This window comes from Talpa occidentalis, unplaced genomic scaffold (genome assembly GCF_014898055.3).
Source record: "Talpa occidentalis isolate TD23 unplaced genomic scaffold, MPIMG_talOcc4v2.1 talOcc4.3, whole genome shotgun sequence".
In the NCBI taxonomy this organism is placed as follows: Eukaryota; Metazoa; Chordata; class Mammalia; order Eulipotyphla; family Talpidae; genus Talpa; species Talpa occidentalis.
The window spans coordinates 30062217-30077056 of record NW_023603184.1 but is presented as its reverse complement, the minus strand read 5'-3'; the positions used below and the strand labels follow the sequence as shown (position 1 = coordinate 30077056).

Genomic DNA, 14840 nt, shown 5'->3' with positions numbered 1-14840 from the left:
ATTTGAATGGATAAAATCATATGCAAAAGCCGCATCTATTTTCTTTTTTTTATATTCATGTAAGATAGTAAGATGGAATGCAAATTAGTGAATGAAGTTTCATTACTATTTTTTTCCTGTAATTTAAAAAATTTTCAATTTTAGACCCCCTCCCCAAATACCTAAAGTTATAGCTTGAAGATGATGAAGAACAAAATCTGTCCTTAATTATAGCAATACCTTTTCCTTAATTGCAGCTACCCCAATACCTTCCCCTTAACCAGTAAATAAATATGTAGTCATGAATGTGTATCGTTTTCATTTTATCTCATAAGAGTTGAGTTGAAAGAAAATTTAGTGGTAGTTTCCAGTTTGAGTAACAAATACTTTTTTATTTGGTAAAATACTTTTCTTTACCTTTCCCTTTTTCTTTACCTTTAATCACTGGATATGAGTTCTGGTAACTATATATTCCTATAGGAATGTACTTAGTATATTTTGGTGAATTGAATGATGATTGAAATATTTCATACTTTTAATAGTGTTCATAGAAGAAAAGAATTTCTTAAATTTAAAAGATGGGAGAAGAAGCATCCTTCACCTCAGTTTAAATTGTTGGAATAAACAGAAATTGGAATTGGGTGGGAGCACTTGGAATATAAATGATGTAGATTTTTTACAAGTTTGCTGTTACTTATTTAAATAACCTTTTAACCTTCATTTACAAATGGAGTTTTTATCCTGCTAAATTTAGAATTTGTTAAATTGTGAAAAGTAGTCAAAAGATAAAACTAAAGAAGCCATCAGCATTATAGAGGTATAATTTCATGTCCTTTGGACTTTGTGTGCTATACACTATCAAATAGAGGAGGGAATTTTTTTTTTCTAATTCAAAAAGGAAGCTTTGGCATAAAGAGACCAAAAAAAAAAATTAGTAAATGAAAAATAATCACCCTTCTTTAGGCTTAATATAACTTTAGCCATTTTACAATTGTGTCTAATCTGTTTTATTTTTGTAGTTACTGCTATCAACTACTGTTATTTCTTATGATGCTTTTTGTCTTTCTCACAGACTTGAAAACTGAAGTTTTGCCCATGTTGTTGATACTCATTTCATTCTTTTACATTTATTTCTTGATTTGATATTGCACATACCCATATTTTTTCCCCATAGGTAGTGGGTGATAGAATATTCTGAATCAGGACAGATGAAGCAAAGTTAGTCAGTTTTTGAATAGAAATACCCTTGTAGGATATATTTTGCAATAACCCTCACTGGTTTTTCTCAATCCAAATACCTGGACATTTTCTGTTCTGCAACATGTGACAATATCAAACCAAGCTAGAAAAGGTATACTTTTGATTTACCTAGCACAATTCTTTTGCAGCTTAAATCCTTCCTTCCTATAATTCTACCAACTGGCCACTCAAACTCTCTTTGGCAACAACAAGAAACTCTATTTAATAACTACTTAAGCTCTAATTACTGGAGATTTATTTTCCATATTAAGGCCTAACCTGCCTTCTGATAACTTTCACATATTAGTTCTAGATCTTTTCCTCATAATTATACTAAGATCATTAAAGACTATCCCTCTTTTTTCTCCCCTTTCTTACTGAGGTATTTGTTTTTATGACCTAAACAGTTCTAGTGGCTAATGTTTGTCTATGTTCCTGCCTTTGAATTTTGGATCTAAAAGATTTTTATCATATATTCTTCAGTTTTCAATCTAATGATGTGAAATTATATATTGCTTGGCATAAAATACTTTATATTGTATTTTTAAGGCTAAGTAACAGTAAGCTATCATAAATGTCATTCTTAGTTCTAAATAATGGCTACAAAGCTAGTATATCTTAATTATTTTCTTCCAATTTTTACGTAATTGCTTTAATCTAAAGTTTTATAGCCTATAGAAATAGGATGTAATTTTGGAATTGATCTAGTCCTTTGAGGGTCTTTTTGAGTTTGAGGATCTTCCCAGTGTTGAAAAAAGGGTGCTCATTCACCCTCTCCTCCCACCAGGGATAGTGATTGTAATTTTGGTTGAGAAAACACACTGACTAAAAGCAACTTTGAATTCAAAAGGACTTAACACTATTTACATTTTCAAAAGTTACAGGTGTATGTGAGGCTTACTCACAGATTCATCACCTTGGCATTAACTCTGTTAGCTAGGAACCAGATATCTAATCTAATGCCTTCAAATTATTTAAGGAATAATGAGTGTCAGACATAAAAGACATAGAGCTTATTTGTGGCAGAGCCAGGTAGAGACCCCTGTCACTTGGGTCCCCCTTTATTACTATTTCCCCTGATTAAGAAAATTTTTATTTTGTTAATTGCTTTTAAAATTATCTGGCATGTTTTCTTTCTAAATAATTTTGCTTTTTTTCTTTTGTTGGATCAGAAAAAGGAGATGTGAAGTCAAAGACTGAAGCTTTGAAGAAAGTAATCATTATGATTCTGAATGGTGAAAAGCTTCCTGGACTTCTGATGACCATCATTCGTTTTGTGCTACCTCTTCAGGATCATACCATCAAAAAATTACTTTTGGTATTTTGGGAAATTGTTCCTAAAACAACTCCAGATGGGAGACTTTTACATGAAATGATCCTCGTATGTGATGCATATAGAAAGGTAAGCCAAAACATAATTATTTCTGAGTATTGCTTTGATTTTAAATAATTGTAAAATTTGTTAAATGCACTATAATTTTTCAAATTAAATCTTGGATGAAATGTAAGTTGTAGGTATTTGGAACTGAAGTTGGAAATCTTTGTTGTTAATAAACAGTGACACTGGATATATGACATTGATGTGGTATGACATCAGTTGCTTTGATCAATAGGAATATGATGGAAATTGATAATCTAGATCTTTTTCTTCAAATCTACTCTGAATTTTTCAATTAGAAAATTGCATTGAAAAATTGGTTTGTTTTTATAAAATGCTGGAATTCAACATTTCATACTTAAACCTTTATAACAGGATCTTCAGCATCCTAATGAATTTATTCGAGGATCTACTCTTCGTTTTCTTTGCAAATTGAAAGAAGCAGAATTGCTTGAACCTTTAATGCCAGCCATCCGTGCTTGTTTGGAGCATCGACACAGCTATGTTAGAAGAAATGCTGTTTTGGCCATTTATACTATCTATAGGTAAATAAAGATATATTCCTTGGCTTAAACTCCTAAGTTATCTTAGAATAATTCTTAGGTAGATGCTTGCAGATTGTAGCCTGCAAATACTTCTATTTGGCCAACACAATATATTTTTCCTTATTATTAAGTTGTTAACATTGCAAAGTCAGAAGACCCACTGTGTTCTAGCTTCTCCCTGACAACAAACAGTCTGCTGTAATTAAATAACACTATCCCCTTTAAGCACTCTCCAGTTTCTGACAGTGCCTGTCATTCTCACTTGTATTATTCCAACCTACTTAATTTATTAACTTGCTTAGCTTTGCAGGCTTTGAAGTTTCTGCATTGTTTTAGAATTCTCTTTTTGCAAAAGGCAGATCTTATCTTTTTACCTACAGAGTTCTTGTGGAGGGAATTTTTTTAATAAGGAGGGTTGCAGTTCTCAAGTGATTCTTGTTCCTAGAAAACGTAATATTTTGGACTTTAAGAACAATTCAAAGAGGGGCCTCCCGGTGGCACAGTGGTTGAGTACTGGGCTACTGACGCTGCCCGCAGCCTCTGCAGTGCCGGTTCAATCCCGGGCCACAGGCGAGGGTCCTGCACTGTGCACAGACCTCTCCTGCCATGCCCGCTGCTCCCCTCAGCAGTGTATTTCATCCCTCTGCCTCTTCAGCTCCCCGCTCTGGCTCTGGTGAATTCTCTCACCCTCCTGCGCTTCTGACTGTACCCAGTGCTTGTATAAATAAATAAATAAATCTTAAAAAAAAAAGAACAATTCAAAGAACTAGTTAGATGAGGCTAGAATGGGTAGGTTTTTAATCACTGGTGTCAGTCCACTTAAAAATAGAATTCAATTTTGATAAACATCTTTGTACTTTAATAGTTGTTTCTCATATAGTTTCATACTTCTCTTATTCTAATAGTAGATTCTGTTGTCTGTTACGAAAATGATATTCTGGTTAATAATGTAGAGTTCTTTGAAAGTTATACAGACTACATGAATTTCAGAACTTAATCTACAGTGCAGACTCAAATTATTTACATTTATAATACAGTTGGAAATTTTAACACCATTTGATATTAAGGGATTATTAAAAACATTAAGGTATGATAATGGTGTGATTAGTTTTAAAAAGAGTTCTTAATTTCAGTGAAGCATGATATTATAGAAGAAATAATAAGTATTCTGGTTTTGCTTCAAAATTATATGAGAGGAGAGGGAGTGGACTGGAGTGTAAGTGAAATAAAAATGGCTGTGAACTTATAATTATTGAACTATATAGTTTTTATTAAACTGGCATTTATTATTTTGTGTATTACAAATACTTAAAAATTTACAAAATAGGTTAAGTAAATAAATAAATGTAATACATGACTTAAAATTCAAGGCACTGTTTCTTTTTTCTCTATTAACTCTTTGATGACATTTCAGTACTTTGAGGTTGTCATCCTGAATGTCATTATATCCCTAATGTATATGGAAGATGATTTATTAAAAATATTCAGTTATGGGCCTCCCTGGTGCGCAAGGGGTTAAGCACTGCACTGTGAAGCAACCCACAACCTTTGCAGCATGAGTTCGATCCCCAGCCGGCCAGGGAGAAACCCACATGGCAAGGCAGACCTTTCCTGTCTCACCCACTGCTCCCCTCAGCAGTGTATTTCAATCAGTCTGCCTGTTCTGTTCCACACTCTATCTCTAGTGGATCCTCTCACCCCCCATATCTCTGGCCTGTGCCCCAGTTCTTGTATGCATAAATAAATAAATCTTCAAAAAAAAATTCAGTTATAAGTAATATGTTAAATCAACTTTTTTGCATTGAACTAACAAACATAATTTCACAATAGATAAAAGTATAACATTGTGATTCCTACCCACATCCTAATTAATTTAAGAGTCTCAAAAAGCAAAATAATTGATAGGATTATAAAGTTTGGTAAAGGTTAATTATAGTATAATCCATAAAGTTACTAAGATAACAAAAGTTTTTTAATTAAAAATGATTGTTACCTGTTTTACTTAAAGGAATTTTGAACATCTTATACCCGATGCACCTGAACTGATACATGATTTTTTGGTGAATGAGAAGGATGCAAGTTGCAAAAGGAATGCATTTATGATGCTAATTCATGCAGATCAGGTGAAGTACTTTTTAAAAAATATTATCACTGTATATTTAATGAGAAAACTGTTACATAGGCCTAGTCATATTTTTAATCAGTAATTTGTTTAGACTACATGTGATTGATATATTTTGATTTATTTTATCAATTTTTAAACTTAATTTCTAGAACATTACAGTTTTTTTCCTCTACCTTTCTCTGAAATTTACATATATATTAGATACGTTGAAAAGTTGGAACTCACTTATTTTTAGTAAACATTAGAGAAGTATTTAATAACAGTTACCATTCAAATTTTTCCCAAATTAAAATTATTATGGCCATATTGTATAGCATTCTGTTATGGGGCTTTGATATCCTATTTTTCCTTCTCTTGGTATACATCTAAAATTGGTTAACAAAGAAAACTAGCAGCTTGGTATAGGGTCCACCCTAAGCCATGTCTGAGAAGGTAGGATCACTTTCAGTGCAGATTGAAGTTCTTCAGTTTCATAAATGAATGTCAACTCTGGATGTCCAGCTCTGCTGGTGCTTAAAGTGTATGGATTTATTGTTGGTTAACCATGTTTGTGCACTTTGGTGACATCTCATCTTGGGATTTTGCTATCCAGCATTTATTACCAAATGTGGGAAATAGTATGTGTTAATGAAAAATATGGAGTCTATCCATTTCTCTGAAATCCAGATGCTGTCTTTTTTTTCCATCTTTGTAAACAAAATTATAAGAAAGCTCCATAATTGGGTCACAATATTTTGCCCTCTTGTGGAGTTGGTTTTACTGATCATTGCTTTTGTTTTTTGTCATAATCATGAGTAGCTTATAATCATGTTAGAAGGGAAATAATCAGAACTAGTTCAATAAAGTTTTTGATAATTTTACTGTAGAGATAATATTGAAACCACAGTTTTCTTGATCATGATGTTTAGTTTATGGGAATTGATAAGAGATTTTTCTGTTAGGTCTCAGAAATAGCAATACCTATAATCCTACACAGCTGGCTTGTTTTGATTGTATAGATATCATGAATTATGTTACACATAGTAAACATTGGTTTAACTGCTAGAAAATTCAGACCCCAGATTTGTGGCCCATTGCTAGAAAATGTATTTCATGTTATAGATTTATTTGTGAATTCATGTTTTTCCTTTAATTTCTCTTTGCCCTGGTTTTCTCATTTTGTATTTAGTTGTGTATATTTTTTTAAAGTGACAGAAAGTCTTATTAAATGAGAGGGAGGTTAATAAATATATAATTTTTTAGGATCGAGCTTTGGATTACCTAAGCACTTGTATTGATCAAGTCCAAACATTTGGAGACATTCTTCAGTTGGTTATTGTTGAACTCATTTATAAGGTAAGACTAATCTATCATAGGTAAATGAACTTCAAAAGTTTCTGACAAGGGCCTCCCCTGTGGCGCAGCGGTTGAGCTCTGGGTTGCGAAGCTGCCCGAAACCTCTGCAGCACCAGTTCGATCCCCGGCTGCTCCCTGGCCACGGGAGGAGGGCCCCACATGGTGCGCAGACCTCTCCTGCCGCCCGCTGCTCCCCTCAGCAGTGTACTTTGGTCCTTCTGCCTGCTCTGCTCCCCGCTCTGGCTCTGGTGAATTCTCTCACCCTCCTGCACTTCTGACTGTACCCAGTGCTTGTATAAATAAATAAAAATAAAAATAAATAGTTTAAAAAAAAAAAGTCTATGACAAGATTAAATAGTCTCCTTCTGGGACTCTGCTTGGTTGCTTGCATTTTATGTTTTAATGGTAGAAATATTTTATAGCTGGCCTACTAAAGCCTCTTTTTCCCTTTTCCTTTGGTTTGTTGTATTTTTCCAAGTACTTATGACCCATTCTAAGCTTCTATAAAGACTTCTAGAGGCCTCCCCGGTGGCGCAGCTGTTGAGCGTTGGGTTGTGAAGCTGCCCGCAGCCTCTGCAGTGCCAGTTCGATCCCCGGCTGCTCCCTTGCCACCGGAGGAGGGTACCACATGGCACGCAGACCTCTCCTGCCGCCCACTGCTCCCCTCAGCAGTGTACTTCGGTCCTTCTGCCTGCTCTGCTCCCTGCTCTGGCTCTGGTGAATTCTCTCACCCTTCCGCACTTCTGACTGTACCCACTGTTTGTATAAATAAATAAATAAATGATAAATCTTTAAAAAAAAAAAGACTTCTATAAAAACTCATGGCTTGATTCAGTACAGCTGCAAAGATATTATTGTGTACTGATTAGTCACTAAATAGATTATGAATTAGGTTTTGGAATAAAATTCAAGCTCTTGTTTTTTGAGTGCATACTGGACTATGGACATTTAAAAACTTTTGAAAGTAAGTCTTAAATATCTTTTATGATCCCTGTTTGTAAAGAGAATAAATAGGCTTTAAAATGTTGTTATATTATTTTAGGCCATTGACAGACAGGAGTATAAAACTAAATGAGAAAAATGGTAACTTTTTTTTTTTTTTTTTTTGAGGTAACAATAGTTCAAAACACTGTATAGGTTCTGAGATAACATTTTCTGACTGCCCAAAACCAAATGTCCAGTCACCATTCACCACCAAGAAATTGATTGCTTCTACTAATTCCCTCCTCCCTCCTTGGCCTCTGGTAACCACCATTCTATTGCCATAGTTTATGGATTTGTTTTTGCTTCATCTATATTCCACAAATGAGTGAAATCATACAGCATTTGTATAAGTCAGTTGTCTGACTTAGTTAACTTAGCATGTCTTCAGGATCCATCCAAGTTACTGTAAATGGCAAGATTTCATCTTTTTTTAATGGGGGAGTAGTATTCCATTGTTTATATAATACTACATCTGATTTTGCTACTGTGATACCATCAAAAATACACATCGTGTATGGTACATATACACCATGGAATATTACTCAGCATTCAAAAAAGATAAACACATGCAATTTGCAGCAACATGGATAGCGCTGGAAGAGATCATGCTCAGCGAAATAAGCCAGAAAGAAAAAGAGAAATACCGGATGGTCTCACTCATAGCAGGAATCTAGAAAACTTAAATAAGGGACCAGGAAAATGAATAACTATAAGAAAGAAAATACCAAAATCAACAAATAACTATGAACAAGAGACATTCTATGGGGGGTAGGGGGGCGGGGAAAAATAAGGGGTAAAATAAGGGGTTGTAATTGTATGGGGAATATAAAAATAAAATATAAATTAAAAAATACACATCATGAATAACATATTTAAATAGGATGGTATGAACAAAATATCCAAAATTAACTGATTATAGTTGCTTTGCTTTGCAGAATGAGGTCCCTTTTAACAAAGGGTATGAATCATTTGAAATTGACACTTAAGATAAAATTGGAGCTATAAATACATAGTTCCTTTTAATTCAGTGGTATAGAGGTTCTCCAAATTCTCTGCTACTCATTAACTTCTCTGTCTAGTAGTGTCCAAGTTATAGTAGTAGGAAATATTAGTCATACTTGAGTAATAGAGAGTTGGCTATTTGCAATTTAGGAAACTCCAACATAAATAATAACTTTCGAAGAAAAAAGTTAAGGAATATTTGCTACACAGATAAAAGACAATTAAGATGCATTTATAGTGGAATAGAAATTTTTTGTTGTCTTCATGATATAAAATTTGATCCCAAATGATGAGTATTTAAAAGATGTTATCTTGCTTTAAGAACTGGTATTTCTTTCTTATCATCTATTGAGATTTACACAATCCATCATGTTTCCTTTTTTTTTGACATGGCACCCAGAATATAAATTTAGGACCAAAATTTAATATCCTATCATAGTACCCATATTGATATACTTGGGCAATTTCTTGTTGTCCTTGCTTTTGTTACTTTATTTTTCTATTTCACTTGTGTATGGTGTTCATATCTTTTATTATAAACATCTGAAAACCTTTTGTGAAAGAGTAAAAAATGATTGGATGAGTAAATATCTGAGTACCTATAACAATTTAAAATAGAACTTAATTCTTTCTGAAATAAGTGTGGTATCACAGTGTCTGATTCCACATTGATAGGCATCTGCAAATGTCCTTATAAAACTATTTTTAGTTTTCAAATAATTAGCATCCCATAAATTGATACCTATTTTAAGAATTTTTATTTGAAATCAAGTATTCCTGAGGTCAGTTGAAAACTTAAGTATTTTCCTTTCCAGGTCTGTCACGCTAACCCATCAGAAAGGGCTCGTTTCATTCGCTGCATCTATAACTTATTACAGTCATCTAGCCCTGCTGTAAAATATGAAGCCGCTGGAACATTAGTGACACTCTCTAGTGCACCCACTGCAATCAAGGTACTGCTTTTTTCCTTTGCTGCCAGTTAGATGATAGATATGCTATCTTATCACTTATAATTTAGCAACATTATATTTCACTCTGTGGTTACATGGCAGTATAAGTGCACATTTAATAAATTTACTTGGTTTTTTTACATACTTAGACCTCCCTTTTGTCAGGTCTTCCTAGTTTTATACGTGTACGTATATAATAAGAGAAAGATACAGAGATATAATACCAGGTTCTGGAGAATGATACTGGTATTTTAAATCTCTCCCCATAATTAATTACATTAAAAATTAGGTCTGGTAAAATGTATTCTTCGTGCTAATTGGTGGATCCTAAAAAGGTCCAGTGAGTATTTTCAATAATGGAATATTATTTTTGTCTTTAGTTTACCATAACAAGAATGTATGAGGAACTTCAATATATTCAGAGAATGACTTAGTCTAGAAAGCTGATTGAATGAATAGGAGAATTTAGTTTTATCCATCAAGTCTAAAAAAAAAATGTTGCTTTTTATTGTGAAATAATTTTAGGAAGGTTGCAAAATTGTTGGACAGAGTTCTCATTGCCCTTCATCCAGGTCCCCATGATATATACATCTTGTGTTACAATTTTATAATTGTCAAAACTGCAAAATTACCATTGGAATAATATTGTTATTTACAGACTTTATTCAAATTTTATCAGTTTTCCTGTTAATGTCCATTTTTTGTTCCAAGACTCCAAGTTGTCATTGGTTAGTCTCTTCCTAATCTTTGACAGTTCCTTAGACTTTCCTTGTTGTCTCCGACCTTGACACTCTAAAGAGGACTAGTCAGTTTGTAAAATATCCCTCAATTTTGGTTTGTCTCATTTGGGAAGAATGTCACAGAAGTGATATATCCTTCTCAGTCTGTCGTATCCTGAAGTACATCATGTTGATGTATTCTGTCACGGGAGATGTTAACCTTGCTCTGTCAGTTAAGGTGTTATCCGACCAGTTTCTCTACTCCTGGGTTATGATTTTTCCTATTGTAATCAGTAAGTGGGAAGATACTTTGAAAAGTAGCCGACATTTACATTCTTTTAATTTGTGATGCTTCCAGTCTTTTGAAAACTTGAAAAATCCTGAGGTTTGTTACAATTTAAGGAATAAAAGGACACATTTTCCTCTGAGAAAAATGCATAAATTTCTAGTGTAGGCAGTAATAACAGATGGATTTTCACTTCCCTGGATTTTAAAGTTTTTCCCCATCTCTTCAACTTTTATGTTTAAGATAAATTAATTTCTTCTTAAAATGTATTTCTATTTTTATGTAGGCTGCTGCTCAATGTTACATTGATTTAATTATTAAAGAGAGTGACAACAATGTAAAGCTCATTGTTCTGGATCGATTGATAGAATTAAAAGAGCATCCTGCTCATGAACGAGTGCTGCAGGTAAATATAATCTGAAAGAGAGGGTCTAAATAAAATATTTTTCAAAATTGAGATAATTTCAATGCCTTGTCATCTTGGTTAACTTAATGCTTAGAAACTGTACATTTTAAGTTTTGGTCAACTAAAGTATAATTTTTGAATCATATAACCTTTTTAGGGATATTGCCTTTGCCTTTAAAAAATATTTCTAACTTATATTATTACATTTTATCTTTTCTATTTATACTGCTCTTGGTATTCTTTTTTTGTTTTTCTAAGGGATTTTTTGGTATTCTTTAACAATAAATATTTATGCATTTTAATTTGAGTGTAGTTTATATTTCTTGGAAAATAATTACACTAACTGATTGAAAATGAAGGCTGATTGGAGTCTAGAAAACTGTTAGTATATTTATATAATCTGAGAATGATGATCATTATAAAACGCCCATGACAACTAAATTCAATGCTGATCTTGGATCAGAACAAGAAATATTTTGCTATAGAAGCTATTATAGGGACAGTTAGTTAAATGTAAAAATTGATTAATTGATGATACTGTTGTTAATTTCTCTGAACCTGACAATTATATTGTGGGTATATAAAAAAATCCTTATTTTTAGGAGGTAGACTAAAACATTTGACTGGAGAGAAAATAAGCAAATGTGGCAAAATATTAACAACTGGTAAATATAAGTGAAGGTTTTGCAGGAGTTCACTCTTGAAATTTATAGAATTTTGCTACTTTTAAAATATTTATCTGCCAATTTTTTTTAAATACGCATCTTTAAAATATTACTTCTTCCTCCAGAGACAAAATAACATCACATTCAGCAAAATTAATAATTCCTTAATGTTATACCAATTCTAGACTCAGATTTTCGCAGTTGTTAAAGATTTATTTATTTATGCATACAAGAGCTAGGGTGTAGGCCAAAGGTGCGGGGGGGGGGGGGGGGGTGGAGAGAGGATTCACCAGAGACAGTGGGGAGCAGAACAGGCAGACTATCTGAAATACGCTGCTGAGGGGAGCAGCGGCCGAGACAGGAGAGGTCTGCTGCGCCATGTGGTGAGCTCCCTGGCCAGCCAACAATCAAACCTGTGCTGTAGAGGCTACAGACAGCTTCACAGCACTGTGCTCAACCCACTGCGCCACCGAGGAGGCCCACATTCAGCTTGTTTCTTTGGCTTCTATATTTCCTATAAGCTACAAGTTGGATCTACAACTTGATACAGACTCAGAGTAAACATTTTCAGTTAAATGCACCCTATGTGATATTATATACTTCATATTGTATTACATCAAGTGACCCAAAATACTTGTTTTTTCCACCACTAATGATTTTATTATTGATCAAAGAATTAAGAATTGTGACTGATAGACGATTCCATTCTACAGTTGAAATTTTCTTCTTTTTACCAGAAATATTGATGTTAATTCTGGACTTTTTGGATATTTTTCAGGATCTAGTCATGGACATCCTGAGAGTATTAAGCACACCAGATTTAGAAGTACGCAAGAAGACTCTGCAGTTAGCACTGGATCTTGTCTCTTCTAGGAATGTTGAAGAGGTAAAACAACATTCTGGTAGCATTTTGTAAACTGTCGGGCAAATCTTGTTGTAATTCTCACTTATTTTGCTTTGTTCTGTAGCTGGTTATTGTCCTAAAGAAGGAGGTGATTAAAACAAATAATGTGTCTGAGCATGAAGATACTGACAAATACAGACAACTCCTTGTGCGAACATTGCATTCTTGCTCTGTCCGATTTCCAGATATGGCTGCAAATGTTATCCCTGTGGTATGTAACTCTAATGACCTTAATTTTGAAATTCTCTAGAAGAAAATTTTTTTAATTCTGTTATTCAAAAGTTAAATGACGGTATGCAATTACTAAATCTCAGTCTGTTTGTGCACTCTAAGGTTCAGAAAGGTAAGGTCTCTGACATTTTTCTTACATCCTCATCAAAAAAATAAAAACCGGGCCTCCCCGGTGGCGCAGCGGTTGAGCGCTGGGTTGCAAAGCTGCCCACAGCCTCGGCAGCGCTGGTTCGATCCCCGGCTGCTCCCCGGCCACCAGAGGAGGGTCCCACATGGCGCGCAGACCTCTCCTGCCACCCGCTGCTCCCCTCAGCAGTGTACTTCGGTCCTCCTGCCTGCTCTGCTCCCTGCTCTGGCTCTGGTGAATCCTCTCACCCTCCCGCACTTCTGACTGTACCCAGTGCTTGTATAAATAAATAAATAAATCTTTTTTTAAAAAAAAAATAAATAAATAAATAAAAATAAAAACCATAGTTGTTGCTTGACGCAATATGTGGCTAAAAATATCCTCACCTATTATTACTAGTGATATTTGTTAAAATTACCTAAAGTGAAATTATACTGTGTATAAAGTAAGGCAAGTAAATATTTCTTTCAGATAGTTTCACCTTATAAGTTTAAGGATTCAGTTAGAGGAAAAATTCACACATCTAGAATATTTTATTTTCTGTCACTATCAGATAAATGAGGCATGTTATTGTAATTGGAAATTTTATCTTTAAGCTCTGAATTTTCTCTAAAATAATTTTAGTCATTATCAATAATACATCCATTTTATTTTTAGTAATGAATTTCCAACTTCAGCTTTATAGCAAGTTTTATAATAAACTTAGTTACACATTAACCAGCAAAGAAATTGTAACTGTTTACTGATGGTTTCTTAGTTTACATTTTGTTATGGATTTGGAAATTATTAATTAACATTCTTTGTAAATTGGGTCTCCCTGGTGGTGCAGCGGTTGAACGCTGGGTTGCGAAGCTGCCCGCAGCCTCTGCAGCGCCAGTTCGATCCCCGAATGCTGGGTGAGGGTCCCACATGGCACGCAGACCTCTCCGGCCGCCCGCTGCTCCCCTCAGCAGTGTATTTCGTCAGTCTGCCTGCTCTGCTCTCCCCTCTGGCTCTGGTGAATTCTCTCGCCCTCCCGTGCTTCTGACTGTACCCAGTGCTTGTATAAATAAATATATGAATCTTTTTAAAAAAAACATTCTTTGTAAATTAAATTTACTTATTAAACTACAATTTTCTTTCTGAAAATTACATAATTGTTAATTTTTTTTTTTTTTTAAGTTAATGGAATTTCTCAGTGACAGTAATGAAGCAGCAGCTGCTGATGTCTTGGAGTTTGTTCGTGAAGCCATTCAACGCTTTGATAACCTGAGGATGCTTATTGTTGAGAAGATGCTAGAAGTCTTTCATGCTATCAAATCTGTCAAGTAAGTTTAAATTACATTTAAATATAAGGTCAAGCAAGAATTTTTATCTTTAAAGGGTCAGTTGATTTAAAAAAACATAGTGGAGAGATGAGTCAAGATAGTCAAGCAAAAACAAGACAAATTAAGTACGACAAAAAGTATCACCTCACCCCCAGCTATGATTAACCTAGTCTGTTGGCAAAAATTTTTGTTTTCTGGAAGTGCCATAGCTAGGTTTCTTTATCCTGATTTCCTCTAAAATATTGTAAATCCAAAGCAATCAAGGAATGTATTTTTTCAAAGGTATCACAGTTTGGATATCATTATTTATATCCCCCTTTAGTATTTATTGAAGAGAAGATTCAAAATGCAACTTAAATCTGACATTGTGTTTCCTTTCAGATAATCTTTGCTAATGAAAATGAAGTATTGCATCCAAATTCTGTTGAATTTAAATCACCTGATGGTTAGACTATAACAGACTAGTAGAATATCTGCTTAGATAGAAAAGAAAGAGGTGGGAGGGAAGAAGGGGTACCTTTACAAAATTGCTTTATTATCTGAAAAAAATTTTTTTAAAGATTTATTTGTGTATACAAGAACTGTGGTACATGCCAGAGGTGTGGGGGGTGAGAGGATTCACCAGTGACAAAGAGGGGAACTGAACAGGCAGACTGAC

At 34.1% G+C, this 14840-nt stretch overlaps 1 protein-coding gene across 1 annotated transcript in view; it reads left to right on the top strand.

Annotated features, from left to right (window-relative positions):
- The window catches only part of COPB1 (COPI coat complex subunit beta 1), a 31284-nt gene that overhangs the window by 1859 nt on the left and 14585 nt on the right, over window positions 1–14840 (top strand). Inside the window, exons 3-11 of the mRNA XM_037522703.2 lie at window positions 2391–2620; window positions 2972–3141; window positions 5150–5264; window positions 6509–6601; window positions 9403–9540; window positions 10829–10948; window positions 12392–12499; window positions 12582–12728; window positions 14037–14182. Of these exons, the coding sequence (XP_037378600.1) occupies window positions 2391–2620; window positions 2972–3141; window positions 5150–5264; window positions 6509–6601; window positions 9403–9540; window positions 10829–10948; window positions 12392–12499; window positions 12582–12728; window positions 14037–14182 (1267 nt within the window). The remainder of the gene's footprint in view (window positions 1–2390; window positions 2621–2971; window positions 3142–5149; window positions 5265–6508; window positions 6602–9402; window positions 9541–10828; window positions 10949–12391; window positions 12500–12581; window positions 12729–14036; window positions 14183–14840) is intronic.